Consider the following 14,213-nt stretch of genomic DNA (forward strand, 5'->3'; position numbering starts at 1 on the left):
GATTATGTGGTATTGTGTGTGTAATATATATATGTGTGTGTGTGTGTGTGTGTGTGTGTGTGTGTGTGTGTGTGTAAAGGTCACAAACCAAGCTTTCACCATTTTCTTCAAAAGTAGCAGAAAAATGTCAAACATTCTCTAGTTATAGCTTCTTGAATTTCTGCATTATTGTAAACTGACAAAACAACATTACCTTCAAAAGTAACGAATTTTGATAAAGCAGCATTTCACCCAGTCTGTTGTTTAGCTGAGGTTGTAAGACATTAAAATCCTGAGTTCTCGTCTTGGAAGCCACAGTAGATCACTGCTTAAACTAGCCATTAAATTGAATATTAATCATTGGCTGTATGAAATTGCACATTAAGGTTCTTTATGCAGTTAAAGAAACCCATGTGATACTTTTTCAGACTGAGTTTTGGTTTGAAGAAGACATTCAATGATGTGGTACATGGTTGCTCCTTTAAAATGTCTGGTGGCTCAGTAAGAAGTTGCAGCAGCAACATCCTTAAAACTAGTTGTGCTAAACAGAAAAATAAACAATGAGATCTGAAAACCTAGTATGGAATTGCTAGCTTGTTTTATTGATCAGTCAGCTGATTGAAAATGAGTCTTCATTTCTTTCCACAGGGTCCAGAGTTCGACAAGGAAGAGGAGTCTGAGCTAACAGTGACTGAGCTGAGGGAGCGAATGTGTAAACAGAAGGCCATCCTAGAGAGGAGGATGATGGGAGATAGTTCTGATGATGAGAAGGAGGGGGTTGGGGAAGCTGGAAGCAGAGTTTCAAATGAAGACTTGGGCTGTTCATGGGGAATGGGTGAGTGTTTCTGATGCTCACAGGATTAAGCTACAGAATGTTACTTGTTCTCTGTGTCGACATATTGCTGTGTTGTCATTCTGAGTGAGTTTGTCAGCTTTTTCTAAAGGTGAGGAACTAAAGGACTAACCAAATGATTGTTCTCTCCTTTCACTCCATCTGTCCCTGTTAATCCACCCTGTAGCTGAGGAGGCTGTTCCAGAGGAAGACGAGAACGAGGAAAACCCTTTCTCCACAGAGTTCCATGAGGACCAGGAAGCTGCTTACCTGAAAGACCCAAAGAAGGCTTTGCAGGGCTTTTATGACAGAGAAGGTGCAAAAACGTAATCCACACATGTCTGGTTCTGCTCTTTTTTTGAGGGTCTTGAATTGCTTGAATTTAACTTTGTCGTTCTTTATTGTAGGGGAGGAGCTGGAGTTTGAGTATGAAGACAAAAGCCATGGCACTTGGCTCTGCAGAATAAAGTAAGGGATGAGAAACCCTGATTTATGATAGCAAAGACTTAAAAATATATTTTCTTGCTTTTATGTAAAGTATGTATAGAGCCGCACAGTTCACATTGATGTATCTGTTAGGCTGCCAGTGGACAATGCCATGGGCCAGCAGCTGGTCGCTGAGGTGACTCACATGGGAAAGAAGAAAGAAGCAGCCATCCAGTGCTGCCTGGAGGCCTGTCGAATGTTGGAAGCCAGAGGGTTGCTGCGCCAGGAAGCAGGTGTGAACTTTGCTCCAGTGAGAACTCTGAACATGGAATCATGAACCACTATCTGGAGATGTTATATCTCATTGTGGGAGCTATAATAATAGTTTTCCCCGTTTTGTTTGATTTCTAGTGTCCCGTAAGCGCAAGAAGAAGAACTGGGAGGATGAGGACTACTACGACAGTGATGATGACACGTTCTTGGATCGAACTGGCACAGTGGAGAGGAAGAGGCAGGAGCGAATGAAAAAAGCTGGGAAAACTGAGGAGCGGCCTGAGACCTACGACTCACTGGTAAACTACGTCCTTTTTTTTTTTTTTTAAACTCAGGTTACACATGCAGTTTTGCAGATGTTTGGTTATAAACCAATGCATTTTGGACATTTTTAGTATTTGGTGAATTTTGCAGAGCAGAACATGCAGCAGGATCAGTGGATGGGCTTCTGTCACTCTTATACAGTCATGGCCAGAAATATTGGCACCCCTGCATTTTCTGTCAGGTGTCTCTAAATTGCCCATAGGAGTGCATGTGCGTGTGTGTGTGGTTGTTCGTCTATGTGTTAGCCCTGCGATGGATTGGCGACCTGTCCAGGGTGTACCCCGCCTTCGCCCGATTGCCGGCCGGGCTTTAAAAGCACAAACCTAATAAACCACACATCTCCTTCCTGTCAAAATAATGCAGTATATGTAGAAATGCAGGTGCTCTTCATACAGGGAGCTGCTTTTTGTACTGGAAATAATATAAAATGTTTCCCATGTCTTTGGAAACAACTATACTCTAAGGTGAATAAATGTAAAAAGTATTTGTACCATAATGATATACATGTATTTCTGTGGTATCATTCATGTATTTGATTTGCATGTAGGTGGCCAAGCTATCAGAAGTGGAGAAGGAGCTGGCAGACACCCAGAAGAAGCTCAGTGCTGTTCAGGGAGGTGAGTCCCTTCACTGTCCTGTGGTCACATCCACACTGCACCTATAGAAGTACTGTATGTTCTCCTTGTGTAATTGCCTGGAATATCCCTGCTCTTAGATTCTTCTGGCTCTTCCACTGAGGACCCCCTGGATGCCTTTATGACAGCAGTGAGAAGTCAGGCAGCGATAGACGCTGTGGAACGCAGGAAGCTTCATGTTCATGTGGCCGACTTGAGCAAAGATGTTCAGAGGCTCCGCAAACTTCTGGAACTTACCCGGCCTGCACAGATGCCTCCACTGTTACAGAGGTGACTCACAGTGCTGCAGTCATGTATCTACTTGATTTTTCCAGTTTATCCCAGAAATTTGTTAATGGTATTTTTGTGTAATTTCATTTTTGGAAAAAGTCATGAAATGTCATCAAATTGTACCTGTGTGAAGGACAAAGTACAAAAATGCGTTTTATAGTATCTATGAAACATCCTCTGGAGTTAAATGGAATTGCTGGAATTCCTGCCAAAGGCTTTTACCTCACTATGTATTAGACCACATTTAAACAATTCAGTGATATTTGCATGTGTGTTGGTGTGATCGTGGCAGCTCAGAGCCAGAGAAGCCCAAGAAGGCCTTACCACTGTTTGGAGCCATTAAGGGAGGAAGCAAATTCAAACTGAAGACTGGCACTATTGGGGTACATGTTTATTTTGTTTTGATCTCAGTCTAAACATCTGGCAATTAAACAATGCATTTCTTTTCTGCCTTAGCCTCAGCCACTTTGTTGCTTTCCTCTGTCTTGTAGAAGTTGCCTCCTAAGCGGCCCAGCTTGCCCGCAGAGCTCTTCAACATGAAAGAACTTCCACCTGGTGGAGAAGAGGAGGAGGAAGAAGAAGAAGAGAAGGAGGCAGAGAAAAAGGAGGATTGTGATGATAAACAGTGTGCAAGAATAGCTGAGTCTAATGCTGAATCTGCGGAGCCCAGTACATCCATGTCTGAAGAGAGCACTCCCTTGGGGCAGCCAGCAGAGCAACCAGTACAGTGTCATAAGTTGAAAGGTGAGGTGTGAAAAAAAAAAAAAAAAAAACATAAAAGGGGTTTACTACTGGGGGAAAGGAAATAGGCAACAATGAGGAAACTATCAATTTATCTTATGGCCACTGGGTGGCAGTAGATCTGCAATACATACAAAACATGCTTTTTTGTATGTATGCCTCCAGATGCATTTAGGCACGGTTTGTAGTTTTATAATTTTTTTTTATTCTAACAGGGACTATCAAATGCTAAGTTCTGCTTTGTCATATTCTGTTTTTGCATTTTAGGTGCCTATATCTGTCCCTGTGACTCTCACTTTCAGTGGAAAATTCATGAGGGAATTTGTGTTCATCTAGCAGATCAGTCCAGATCATCCAGTTTTTATTCTTTCACATCAGAGCAAAGCCACACACAGAGCGGAAGTGAAGAGTCTGAAGCAGTGGAGCTGTTACCTCAGCACAGGAGCAACAAGGCTCTAGGACCATCCCGTCCAGGTGGGTGATGTGTTTTGTCACACACTTGGATGTTGTGCGATAGGGCTGGCAGAAGTAGTCACAGCTGTAAAACTTAAAAACAGCACTATAACACCCTCTATTACAAGTAGAAGTCCTTAATTCAAATTTTGTCTTAAGGAAAAGAGAACAGAAGTGTTTGTAACAAAAGTATTTAAAGTACAAACCCCAATTCCAATGAAGTTGATATTGTATAAAACGTAAATAAAAACAATACAATGACTTGCAAATCCTTTTTGACCCATATTTAATTGAATACACCACAAAAACAAGATATTTAATGTTCAAAGTGATAAACTTTGTTTTTAGCAAATATTGACTATTTTGAATTTGATGCCTGCAACACATTCCAAAAGAGCAGAGACAGGGGCAACAAAAGACTGGGAAAGTTCAGAAATGCTCAAAAAACACCTGTTTGGAAACAGTCCACAGGTGAACAATTTATTGGAAACGGGTGAGCGTTTTTATTATTGGATCATTTTTTAACCATTATCATTAAGCTGTATTTTCATGTTTTTGCTGGGCAAGGTAAAGCTCATTTAAACACTTTATATGCTTTTTGCCCAAGTTATTTTACAGTATTGCCACATATTTTATTAATTCATGTTTTGTATGTCAGTTCTGAAATTGAAAAGAAACTAATAAATAATGCTGTCAAAAAGTGTAGTGATGTAAAAAGTGCAATATTACCCTGTGAAATGGCATAAAATGGAAATTATCGTCTAGTACAAGTACCTCAGAACTGTCTTTGAGTAAATGTATTGTGTATGGATTGTTGTGTAAATGGTACTGGTGGTGCATGTCTAATGTAGCGTGTCTATGTCTCCAGAGTCCAGGGCAGAAGGAGAGGGAAAAGCAGCAACAGAGTCCAGGCCCAGAAAGAATGTGAAGCAAAGGGTGATGGGCCCCAGCAAGGTAGGCCCTCACTCACAGGAACACACACCTCAGTCCTCATATAGAACAGTGTGACACAAGTTGAATTTGTCCACAGCCTCCGGTGCAGCTGTCAGCACAGTATCCAGAGGATGACCCAGATTATTCCATGTGGGTGCCTCCTACAGGTAAACAGCCTGAATCATATGACCATGACTGACTGAGCCTTTGCAAAATGAATCGTTGACAACTGGATACATCACCAGTTCCTTTCTCATGCTTTCACAGTGAAGAAATGGGCCTCTGTCTTGTTCTTTCTCTGTCTTGATTAACTCTGACAGACATTGAGAGGGTTGCATATGCCTGGGCTGCTGAGCTGAGGAACGAAGGGGTGTGTGGGGAGTGTTTTTAAGTGCACAGTGAGAAGGAAACGCTTTAATGGTCCATTTGTGCAGCTGAATTTGCAGCCACATTTTTGTTGTTTACTGAAGATCAAAGTCACTTAAAATGATAAGTTTGAATAAAACCAGCTTTGAAAAGGCTGCCAGACTGAGTTTGGATTCAGGATGAAGACTGGTTGCTGTACTTCATTTTAGGACAGTGATTGGTTTGATGTTGAGGTTTGCAAACACACAGGGCAGCAGTTAGTCTGTAATTGTAGGCAGCAAATATACAGCAGCACTCTGATGGCTATGCAGCACAGACTTTATTCCATAAGGAGATCTGTGTGACATTTCAAGCATCTTGGCATCAGCTTCTTTCATTTTGTCTTATGTAGGCTATCATGATAAAAACATGCATTTGTGTGTGTATAGTGTGTGTGGAATCTTTTGATGCTAAAACTTTTTCTTCTCATAGGTCAGACTGGAGATGGACGCACACATCTAAACGACAAGTACGGTTACTGAGGGAAAACAAGAGCTCCACGGTGTCCACTCCACCAGCTTTTATACTGCAGATAGTACCTGCAACACAAAGCCTCCAGTCTGGTTAGCTCTGACCATTAACCCCCTCAACCCATCGCAGTCTGTATGTGGGATTCATCTTAGAAGAGCCTAGAACAGACCAGGGAATTACAGTGATAATGCTACACCTTTCATTCATCTCTTGAGAATATTTGCATTCTCAGACTGTGGAAAAACACTATTAAACAGGCATGCTTAGGGAAATGTCCCCTCAGAGCAGACACTGGGCAGTCAGCCTGCTGGCACTTCTCACCCGTAACAGTAATAGAGATGGATGGCACCTGAATTTTGTCTTTTTGATTTGTCTTATATCACCCAAGCAGAAAAGAGAAAGGGACAGAGCAGGACAGGTATCTGATCAGAGTCCAGCTTTCTGGTATTTGGCTGCATCCTCTTAGTTAAATCCACCTGACATCTAATCTGCGTGCCTCCCCTGCGTGGCTTCAGCCGATCGTTGGCATAACCTTTTCTTTTTTCCAAAGGAGAGCATGTAGCAGGGAGGGAGAAAGAGGGAGAGCATTGAAGCAGCTTTTCTGACCATCTGGACACTTGGATGGCTTATTGGATGAAACACAAGCTGATAATGACTCAAGCTAAGTGGAGTGTGTGTCTGTGTCTACACTGGCACACGCACACACACATAGCCCAACCTTCTCAAAGTTCTCTTTATAACAAGATTGTCTTTATGAGCGAGTCAGCTGTTGGTGTGTGCTTGCCTGGAGCAGGATTCCTTGCTTTGTGAAATCCCACTCAGTGCTGTTCTCTTGGTTTACTGCCACACTCTCCATCTTTCCTGTTGTCTTTTCACAAAACACAAAGTAAAGAAAGTGTATTTTGTTATCAGAATGTATAATAAAATTGAATGTGCTCTAAGTTTTTTACTAAACACTGGCCCGATTATAGCCCAGTATATCCCTAGATTTTCCAGCTATCCATCACTACTTCACACCCAACACAGCTTTGACGTCAGCCTTTCTTTTCCTCTCTTTCAAGCCCTCTCGCAAACGCAAAGAGGCTTGTGGTTTTGGCTGCGGATTGTTGCTGTGATCTACTACGCACAGATGGAAACCACTCTTCCCTGTCTTAAACACACGAGAGGTCCTCTGTCCCCCCCACCTTGCAGAGCCTTCTCATAGTCTGCAGGTGATGCTGCACTTAGTCACTCAGATAAAGGGCAAAGTGTTGAACAGAGCTACTTGGCATACTAAGTCAGTTTTCAGGAGTAAATACTGTAGGTCCATTCTCGTCACCCTGGCAAGTCTGGGCTAAATGGAATTTTGTCCATTTGATTTATGTGCAAGGTTAGTGAACAGTCCCCTATTTATGCATCCAGGAGATACACAGCAACATTCATGCTGAATTAGAGAATGGATCGGGCTATGCATTTACATCCGAACCCAACCTGTGGCCAGGAGTATGGCATCTGTACCTGTCCCAGACCTAACAAATGCATAAAAAAAAAGCTATGTTTTGTTGTGTCGAGGTAAACTGCACACTTGGGAGATTAATCTCTCTGTGCGTGTAATAATTGGATGCATTGTCAATATAAAAACACTGATAGTGCAGTTTTAAAAGTTCACTACTAACATGTCTGGGAGAGATCCATGCATCTATTGTTAAATAAGCAACTACTGAGCTTTAAGGAGCACAAAACAACCACTAGGTATCTTGCAACATAAACATGATGACACAATAAAGACAAAACCAACAAACTGTTGTAGTAAGGGGAAATGGCTTTAGTGCTTCCTGGTAAGAAAGTTGCTCATGCAGTTGTCCAGGTTTTCGCATTAACTTGTCACCTGTCTGTTAAAAGTTAAATAATATATTGATCCAAGTAAAAATAACCTAAACAAGAGGGCATTTATTGATTCATTTTTGTGCAACAGTGGACAAATCATGTCACAATGTTAAAGTCACATCAGCAAAATCTGTGTTACAGTGGTGATATGTTTAATCAACTAACCAGCTCATTTCAGGAGCCGAGAACGACATGTTTGATTCAGTACAACAGGAATATCATTTCAAGGTATTGAGATCTTTAGAAAACACTGGGATGTCTTACATGTACCAGTGGTCCTCTTCTATCTAGAAAGTAATGAGGTGCAATACTGGGAGGAGGTGGCACACTACAAGTAGGCTATGCATATCACAGCACAGTTACTTGCCAAATGTGCAGCAAAATATTCTTCCTTTTTAACCTCCATATATGGAGGTTAAAAAAAACGGTGGAATTCATGCAAGGAAAGAGGATAGTACGCAACGTTGACCTGGACTAAAAAGTGACAAATTCATTAAGAAGCGTACATCAAAGGTCAACTATTCAACTACAGTCATACATGTTTGTTATAACTGGTCAAGAGCTGCATATTCAATAACATCCAAAGAAGTTTTTCAGACAGATGAATGTAACCACTGTCTATGTTCATGTCAACAAGATATCAGATGACTCACCTCACCATGTTTAATATATGAAAGTTACCAAGAACCTTACAAGATGTCCAGTAATCACATCAAAGGAAGAAACCTTGGAACCATTTGATTGTCTTACATGCATTATTTCTTGAAACTGATCCAATCCAGAGCTAAAGTCTGGTTTCAAAATGGTTGGCCTTGTCCCTGTGTAACATTCATGGTCCACAGTTTGGATTTGTTTCTTGATCATTCTTCCTCCAATCACAGGATCTTTTCAGAGATGGTATACATATGCTATACCTGATGCATCCTTAGAAATGTGGTGTCTAGGCCATTGTACTCTCCAAATTGTCCTGTTGATTTACATGTGGAGAACAATCATCAAGTGACAGCATTACAGGGTGGGATTACCTGAGTGTGCAATAGTTCCACCATCTAACAACTGTCTCTCTGCCAGTCAGTTTCATAGCAGTCATTCCTTGGTCTTGCTGCAGAAGCCACAAAAAAGACATCTGGGAATGAAGTGGAGAATTATCTGGCATTGGATGAATTTCCTTATGAGCACGGAGGATCATCTGACGGGGTCAAAGGACTGCAGGGGGGTACTGTGCTCAAGGAGCGGAAGGCGAAAATGGAGGGATCGTAGGTGTACCTGGACAGGGGGCTAATTTTAGACAGAGGGCTTGTAGGGTTGTACAGGGGACAACTGCTCATCAGATTCTGAGGAAAGAGAGAGAGAGAGAGATATGGGGCATGTGGATTAGTCCAGATTTTGAGCTTTATATAATGTGCACAATTATCTGCCTGAGTTATGGTGTTATTGCTCAGCTACTGTACATACGTCATTTCACATCAAGGAGGACACTGGCTTACCTGGCTGAATTAGAAATGTGTGGCTGTGTCATAAGCCTGAGTAATGTTACTGCAAACCAAACTAGCAGTGGTGTGTAAATGACTGCGCCTCGTTAGAACATTTTCACAGTGAGTTTTTTTCATTCACACTGCAGGGTCAGTGACATACAGTAAATGCTTTCCCACTCACAGAGACGGCCCCCTGTGAGCAGAACCTTGCTTTGTGCAGCCCTGCAAGCCCTCTGTCTAAAACTAGCCCAGGGAATTTTCATCCATACAGGAAAGACAGGAAATGGCTTTGTTGGATTTGGCAGTGAAGTAGCACTTTCTCCAGAGCCCACTGAGCGGGAGTGAAGTTTATGAGAAGGTGGACTGAGGAAAACGAAGACCTGAAGACAGATTAACTGATTAGAAGCCGATCCCATGAAAGGGCATGCGTGTTGAATAGGCTTATAGTATATTCTCAGTGTTAACCGAGATGCATCCCTGTGACTGATTCCATTCAGATGCTACTGGAAAACATAAACAGGGACATTATAGCACACATGCACAAAGTCAGAGCATATGAGGCTACAGGTGTTGCTATGACATCAGCCACAGTCTTCAGAGATTCGGCATTGACAACTGAACCACAGCAACAATTCCCAATACCACTTGGACCTATTTTTTCCTCTGGTATAAATACAAATGGGCAAACACTGAGAAGTGGAAAAACAAATCACAGCCCAAGAACAAGTTACAGCTACCATATGGACAACATCTTAACAGTTCAACTTCTGACTAGTTCACTATAACTCAGTCCAAGTGTATGCACATCATACATTAGGATGGCTCCCTGTACATGTTAGCAGTCACTGTAGAGCTTCCCATGGTTAGATCTGCAGTATGACCAATATGTAGGGCCCAACAAGTCAGGCAAAGTATGAGTCCCAAATGTGCAAGTCTCTCAGTCTGTGGAGACATCAAAAGTTGCAGCTGGAGGCTAAGATAAAACACCAGGCTAGTTAGAGGTCTCCCTTTTTGAGCAACATTTGGTCCCCCAGTCTGCAAATTTAAAATGTCCACACTGTTACCAGCCTTCAAATAAATAGTTCAAAAATTTGGGAAATGCAAAAGCAGATTTGTCAGGCACAGGCCCAGGTGCCCAAGGCCTCACATGGGACCCTGAACTGGAGCCTGTGTATGAAGTGATTTTTACTAAAGGTTCTTAATGGGAAGTTAATAGCTCAGTCACGTGCTGATTGTGGGTCTTTTTTTTTTTTTTTTTTTTTTTTGCTTCTTTAAAATAGTGCATTCGCCCACACCAAGTGTAACTGGACATTTATTTGTGATAATGCGAAGGTTGCTTTCTTACACAATTCAGCAACATTGTACATAAAGGTCACATTCAATTAGTGCAACCATTAAATGTGTCAGGAAATAGAATCATTATGCTTTAAGAAAACAGAACCTGCAACACAGGGTATCACATCCATGAATACATTAACATTTCATCCTGTGCCCTGTGGTATTTTGTATTTGTAGTGAGAAGGGTCACTGTGCAATCTGTTGTGCTACATAACTTTAATCCTCAAAGTTGTGTAGCACAACAGATGCACAGCAAGGAAAAAAAACTTATTTCCCAAAATGACTATTACTTTAACATCTGTTTGGACCAAAAATGTCTTTCAGTCCCATTTAAACCATGTAAATGACCTCAATAAAAAGTCAAAGGGGTTTGGAGCACATTGTCCTTCAATTTACTTTTCCCCTCTCACTCTCTCCATTATCTGCACCATCTTCCTCATCTCAGTCATTCTTGGTCCTCCTCTGCATCTGTTTTGAAGCCAAATTCCATCAATCTTGTCTGCTACAGCCTGGGAAGCTCTTACCACTCTCCTTTTCACCTCAAACCACTGGAGAATAAAAGCAGCAACCGCAGCGGCCAAAGCTGTGTTTTCCTGATGCTTCCACATGACCCCCTAAATATACACACAGAGTATAACCATCGAGTTGCTCAACCCCTGTAACAACTCCCATGCTTAAATCTAGTCTCAAATTTGGGGCCCCATCCTGATCCAGTTTCTCCTCTAGCCAGGTAACTGAGGGCTGACAAATGAAAGGGATAGCAGCTGAGAAAAGAGAACGAGCAATGAACTCTCTCTATGAACTAGAACATACCCAGAGCCCACAGACATCACTAACGGGGGGGGACAACACTACCAACTACACCAGCGAGAACGCAGGACAATGAGCAATATCTCTAAGTATCAGCGGAGCTAAACAGACAGCAGCCGGCCAGGCTATAAATGGAAAATGACTTCATCCCTGGAAATACACCACAAGGGAACCACACAACACTCCACCTCCTCTTCCGCCTCCTAAGTTCCATCTCTCATCTCTACTCACTTGTTCTTTATAAAACACAGTCAAATATGAATTTTTTTTTTTTTTTTTTTACTTTTCTGTTCTGCCCATACATACCATATACATATGGTAAACTGGAACAACCAAGATCCTGTTGCAGTTGGTGCATGTGTACAGTGTGTGTGTGTGTGTGTGTGTGCGTACATAAACAAGCGTGTGATAAGTTCCATTGACACTAGCCCACACAATGTGATGATAACGTCACTTTTCTCACCACACTGTTCATCCTTCTGGAGTAGCCTGCTCTGTGCCAAGGTGCCCAGGCTTGTGCCAGTTGACTCTCTTGCATTCTTCCCTTACCCACTCCAAACTAAATCAACCCATACACTGTTGAAGTGCCGAGTGGTTAGATGATGACTGTACGTTGTTTGGAAAACTACTAAACAGGAAGATCAATCAGGACCCAATCTTGGGGTATATACCTTTTTGTTTACAAAGCTATTTACCTGGATAAATATGCATTTCTAAGATGAATAGTGGAAAGGGACAAGTGGAAAGCTGGGCTATTTAAAGTTAAGTGAGATCGAGAGATCCCACCAACCTGAACGAGAAACAAGCACATTTTCCTCGTTTAAAAAAAAAAAAGAGTGTCAAGCTCGGTTTGCTGTTTGCAGAAGAAATCCAACAGAGAGATCAGATTTTCAGACATCTCAGGCATAGCTCTGTTACTAGCAGAGGGCATGGGAACAAACGCTGCTGCCAGATGCTGTCCCAGTATGGAGCTGGATGGACATCAAGGTGCTGGTAACAAGACAGCCTGGACTGTTCACGGAGGCCAGGCAACCTTGCAACCTTATCACTGCTGTAATGGACACCCTGATCTGGACTACCCATTATGGCTCTGCATAATAGGAAAGGCTATATGTGCAAGCATGTGCTTATTCAAATGAATACCACTTGTATAAACAATTTATCTTTATGACAGCAGTCACACAACCTAAATTGTTTGGATTCATCATGATATAATAGGACAAGAGGCGTCTGTTCCATCTGCTGTGAGAAACTAACTTGGATAAAAATGAACTCACCCGAATCTTCATAGTCCGCGTTTTGCCCGCCCAGTTCTTTTTCAGCAGCATTTTCTGTGGAGAACAAGAATGCACAATGACAGCTATACAGGTGCTGGTCATATAATTAGAATATCATCAAAAAGTTGATTTATTTCACTAATTCCATTCAAAAAGTGAAACTTGTATATTATATTCATTCACTACACACAGACTGATATATTTCAATGTTTATTTCTTTTAATTATGATGATTATAACTGACAAACCAATGAAAACCCCAAATTCGGTATCTCAGAAAATTAGAATATTACTGAATACCAATACAAAGAAAGGATTTTTAGAAATCTTGGCCAACTGAAAAGTATGAACATGAAAAGTATGAGCATGTACAGCACTCAATACTTTGTTGGGGCTCCTTTTGCCTGAATTACTGCAGCAATGCGGCGTGGCATGGAGTCGATCAGTCTATGGCACTGCTCAAGTGTTGTGAGAGCCCAGGTTGCTCTGATAGTGGCCTTCAGCTCTTCTGCATTGTTGGGTCTGGCATATCGCATCTTCCTCTTCACAATACCCCATAGATTTTCTATGGGGTTAAGGTCAGGCGAGTTTGCTGGCCAATTAAGAACAGGGATACCATGGTCCTTAAACCAGGTACTGGTAGCTTTGGCACTGTGTGCAGGTGCCAAGTCCTGTTGGAAAATGAAATCTGCATCTCCATAAAGTTGGTCAGCAGCAGGAAGCATGAAGTGCTCTAAAACTTCCTGGTATACAGCTGCATTGACCTTGGACCTCAGAAAACACAGTGGCCCAACACCAGCAGATGACATGGCACCCCAAACCATCACTGACTGTGGAAACTTTACACTGGACCTCAAGCAACGTGGATTCTGTGCCTCTCCTCTCTTCCTCCAGACTCTGGGACCCTGATTTCCAAAGGTAATGCAAAAGTTACTTTCATCAGAGAACATGACTTTGGACCACTCACCAGCAGTCCAGTCCTTTTTGTCTTTAGCCCAGGTGAGACGCTTCTGACGCTGTCTGTTGTTCAAGAGTGGCTTGACACAAGGAATGCGACAGCTGAAACCCATGTCTTTCATACGTCTGTGTGTAGTGGTTCTGGAAGCACTGACTCCAGCTGCAGTCCACTCTTTGTGAATCTCCCCCACATTTTTGAATCGGTTTTGTTTCACAATCCTCTCCAGGGTGCGGTTATCCCTTTTGCTTGTACACTTTTTTCTACCACATCTTTTCCTTCCCTTCGCCTCTCTATTAATGTGCTTGCACGCAGGGCTCTGGGAACAGCTAGCCTCTTCTGCAATGACCTTTTGTGTCTTGCCCTCCTTGTGCAAGGTGTCAATGGTTGTCTTTTGGACAACTGTCAGGTCAGCAGTCTTCCCCATGATTGTGTAGCCTACAAAACTAGACTGAGAGACCATTTAAAGGCCTTTGCAGGTGTTTTGAGTCAAATAGCTGATTAGAGTGTGGCACCAGGTGTCTTCAATATTGAACCTTTTCACAATATTCTAATTTTCTGAGATACCGAATTTGGGGTTTTCATTGGTTGTCAGTTATAATCATCAAAATTAAAAGAAATAAACATTTGAAATATATCAGTCTGTGTGTAATGAATGAATATAATATACAAGTTTCACTTTTTGAATGGAATTAATGAAATAAATCAACTTTTTGATGATATTCTAATTATATGACCAGCACCTGTACAT

At 41.9% G+C, this 14,213-nt stretch overlaps 2 protein-coding genes across 3 annotated transcripts in view; one reads left to right on the forward strand and one right to left on the reverse strand.

Annotated features, from left to right (window-relative positions):
• The window catches only part of slc4a1ap (solute carrier family 4 member 1 adaptor protein), a 13,330-nt gene extending 5,883 nt beyond the window's left edge, over positions 1–7,447 (forward strand). The window contains exons 2-14 of the mRNA XM_020614544.1: positions 628–814; positions 999–1,127; positions 1,219–1,279; positions 1,391–1,530; positions 1,649–1,809; positions 2,382–2,451; positions 2,550–2,739; positions 3,032–3,122; positions 3,231–3,483; positions 3,859–3,954; positions 4,802–4,887; positions 4,964–5,033; positions 5,704–7,447. Coding sequence (XP_020470200.1) covers positions 628–814; positions 999–1,127; positions 1,219–1,279; positions 1,391–1,530; positions 1,649–1,809; positions 2,382–2,451; positions 2,550–2,739; positions 3,032–3,122; positions 3,231–3,483; positions 3,859–3,954; positions 4,802–4,887; positions 4,964–5,033; positions 5,704–5,753 — 1,584 coding nt within the window. The 3' untranslated portion in view covers positions 5,754–7,447. The remainder of the gene's footprint in view (positions 1–627; positions 815–998; positions 1,128–1,218; positions 1,280–1,390; positions 1,531–1,648; positions 1,810–2,381; positions 2,452–2,549; positions 2,740–3,031; positions 3,123–3,230; positions 3,484–3,858; positions 3,955–4,801; positions 4,888–4,963; positions 5,034–5,703) is intronic.
• Positions 7,448–7,651: 204 nt separating this feature from the next.
• LOC109968344 (uncharacterized) overlaps positions 7,652–14,213 on the reverse strand; it is a 36,699-nt gene continuing 30,137 nt past the window's right edge. The window contains exons 4-5 of one of the 2 annotated variants that reach the window (XM_020614545.1): positions 12,509–12,562; positions 7,652–8,942 (exon numbers count right to left, since the gene is read on the reverse strand). In XM_020614545.1, coding sequence (XP_020470201.1) covers positions 8,778–8,942; positions 12,509–12,562 — 219 coding nt within the window. In that variant the 3' untranslated portion in view covers positions 7,652–8,777. The remainder of the gene's footprint in view (positions 8,943–12,508; positions 12,563–14,213) is intronic. The other variant, XM_020614546.1, reaches the window with a different exon arrangement.

This window comes from Monopterus albus, unplaced genomic scaffold (assembly GCF_001952655.1).
Source record: "Monopterus albus unplaced genomic scaffold, M_albus_1.0 scaffold147.1, whole genome shotgun sequence".
NCBI classification, from domain to species: Eukaryota; Metazoa; Chordata; class Actinopteri; order Synbranchiformes; family Synbranchidae; genus Monopterus; species Monopterus albus.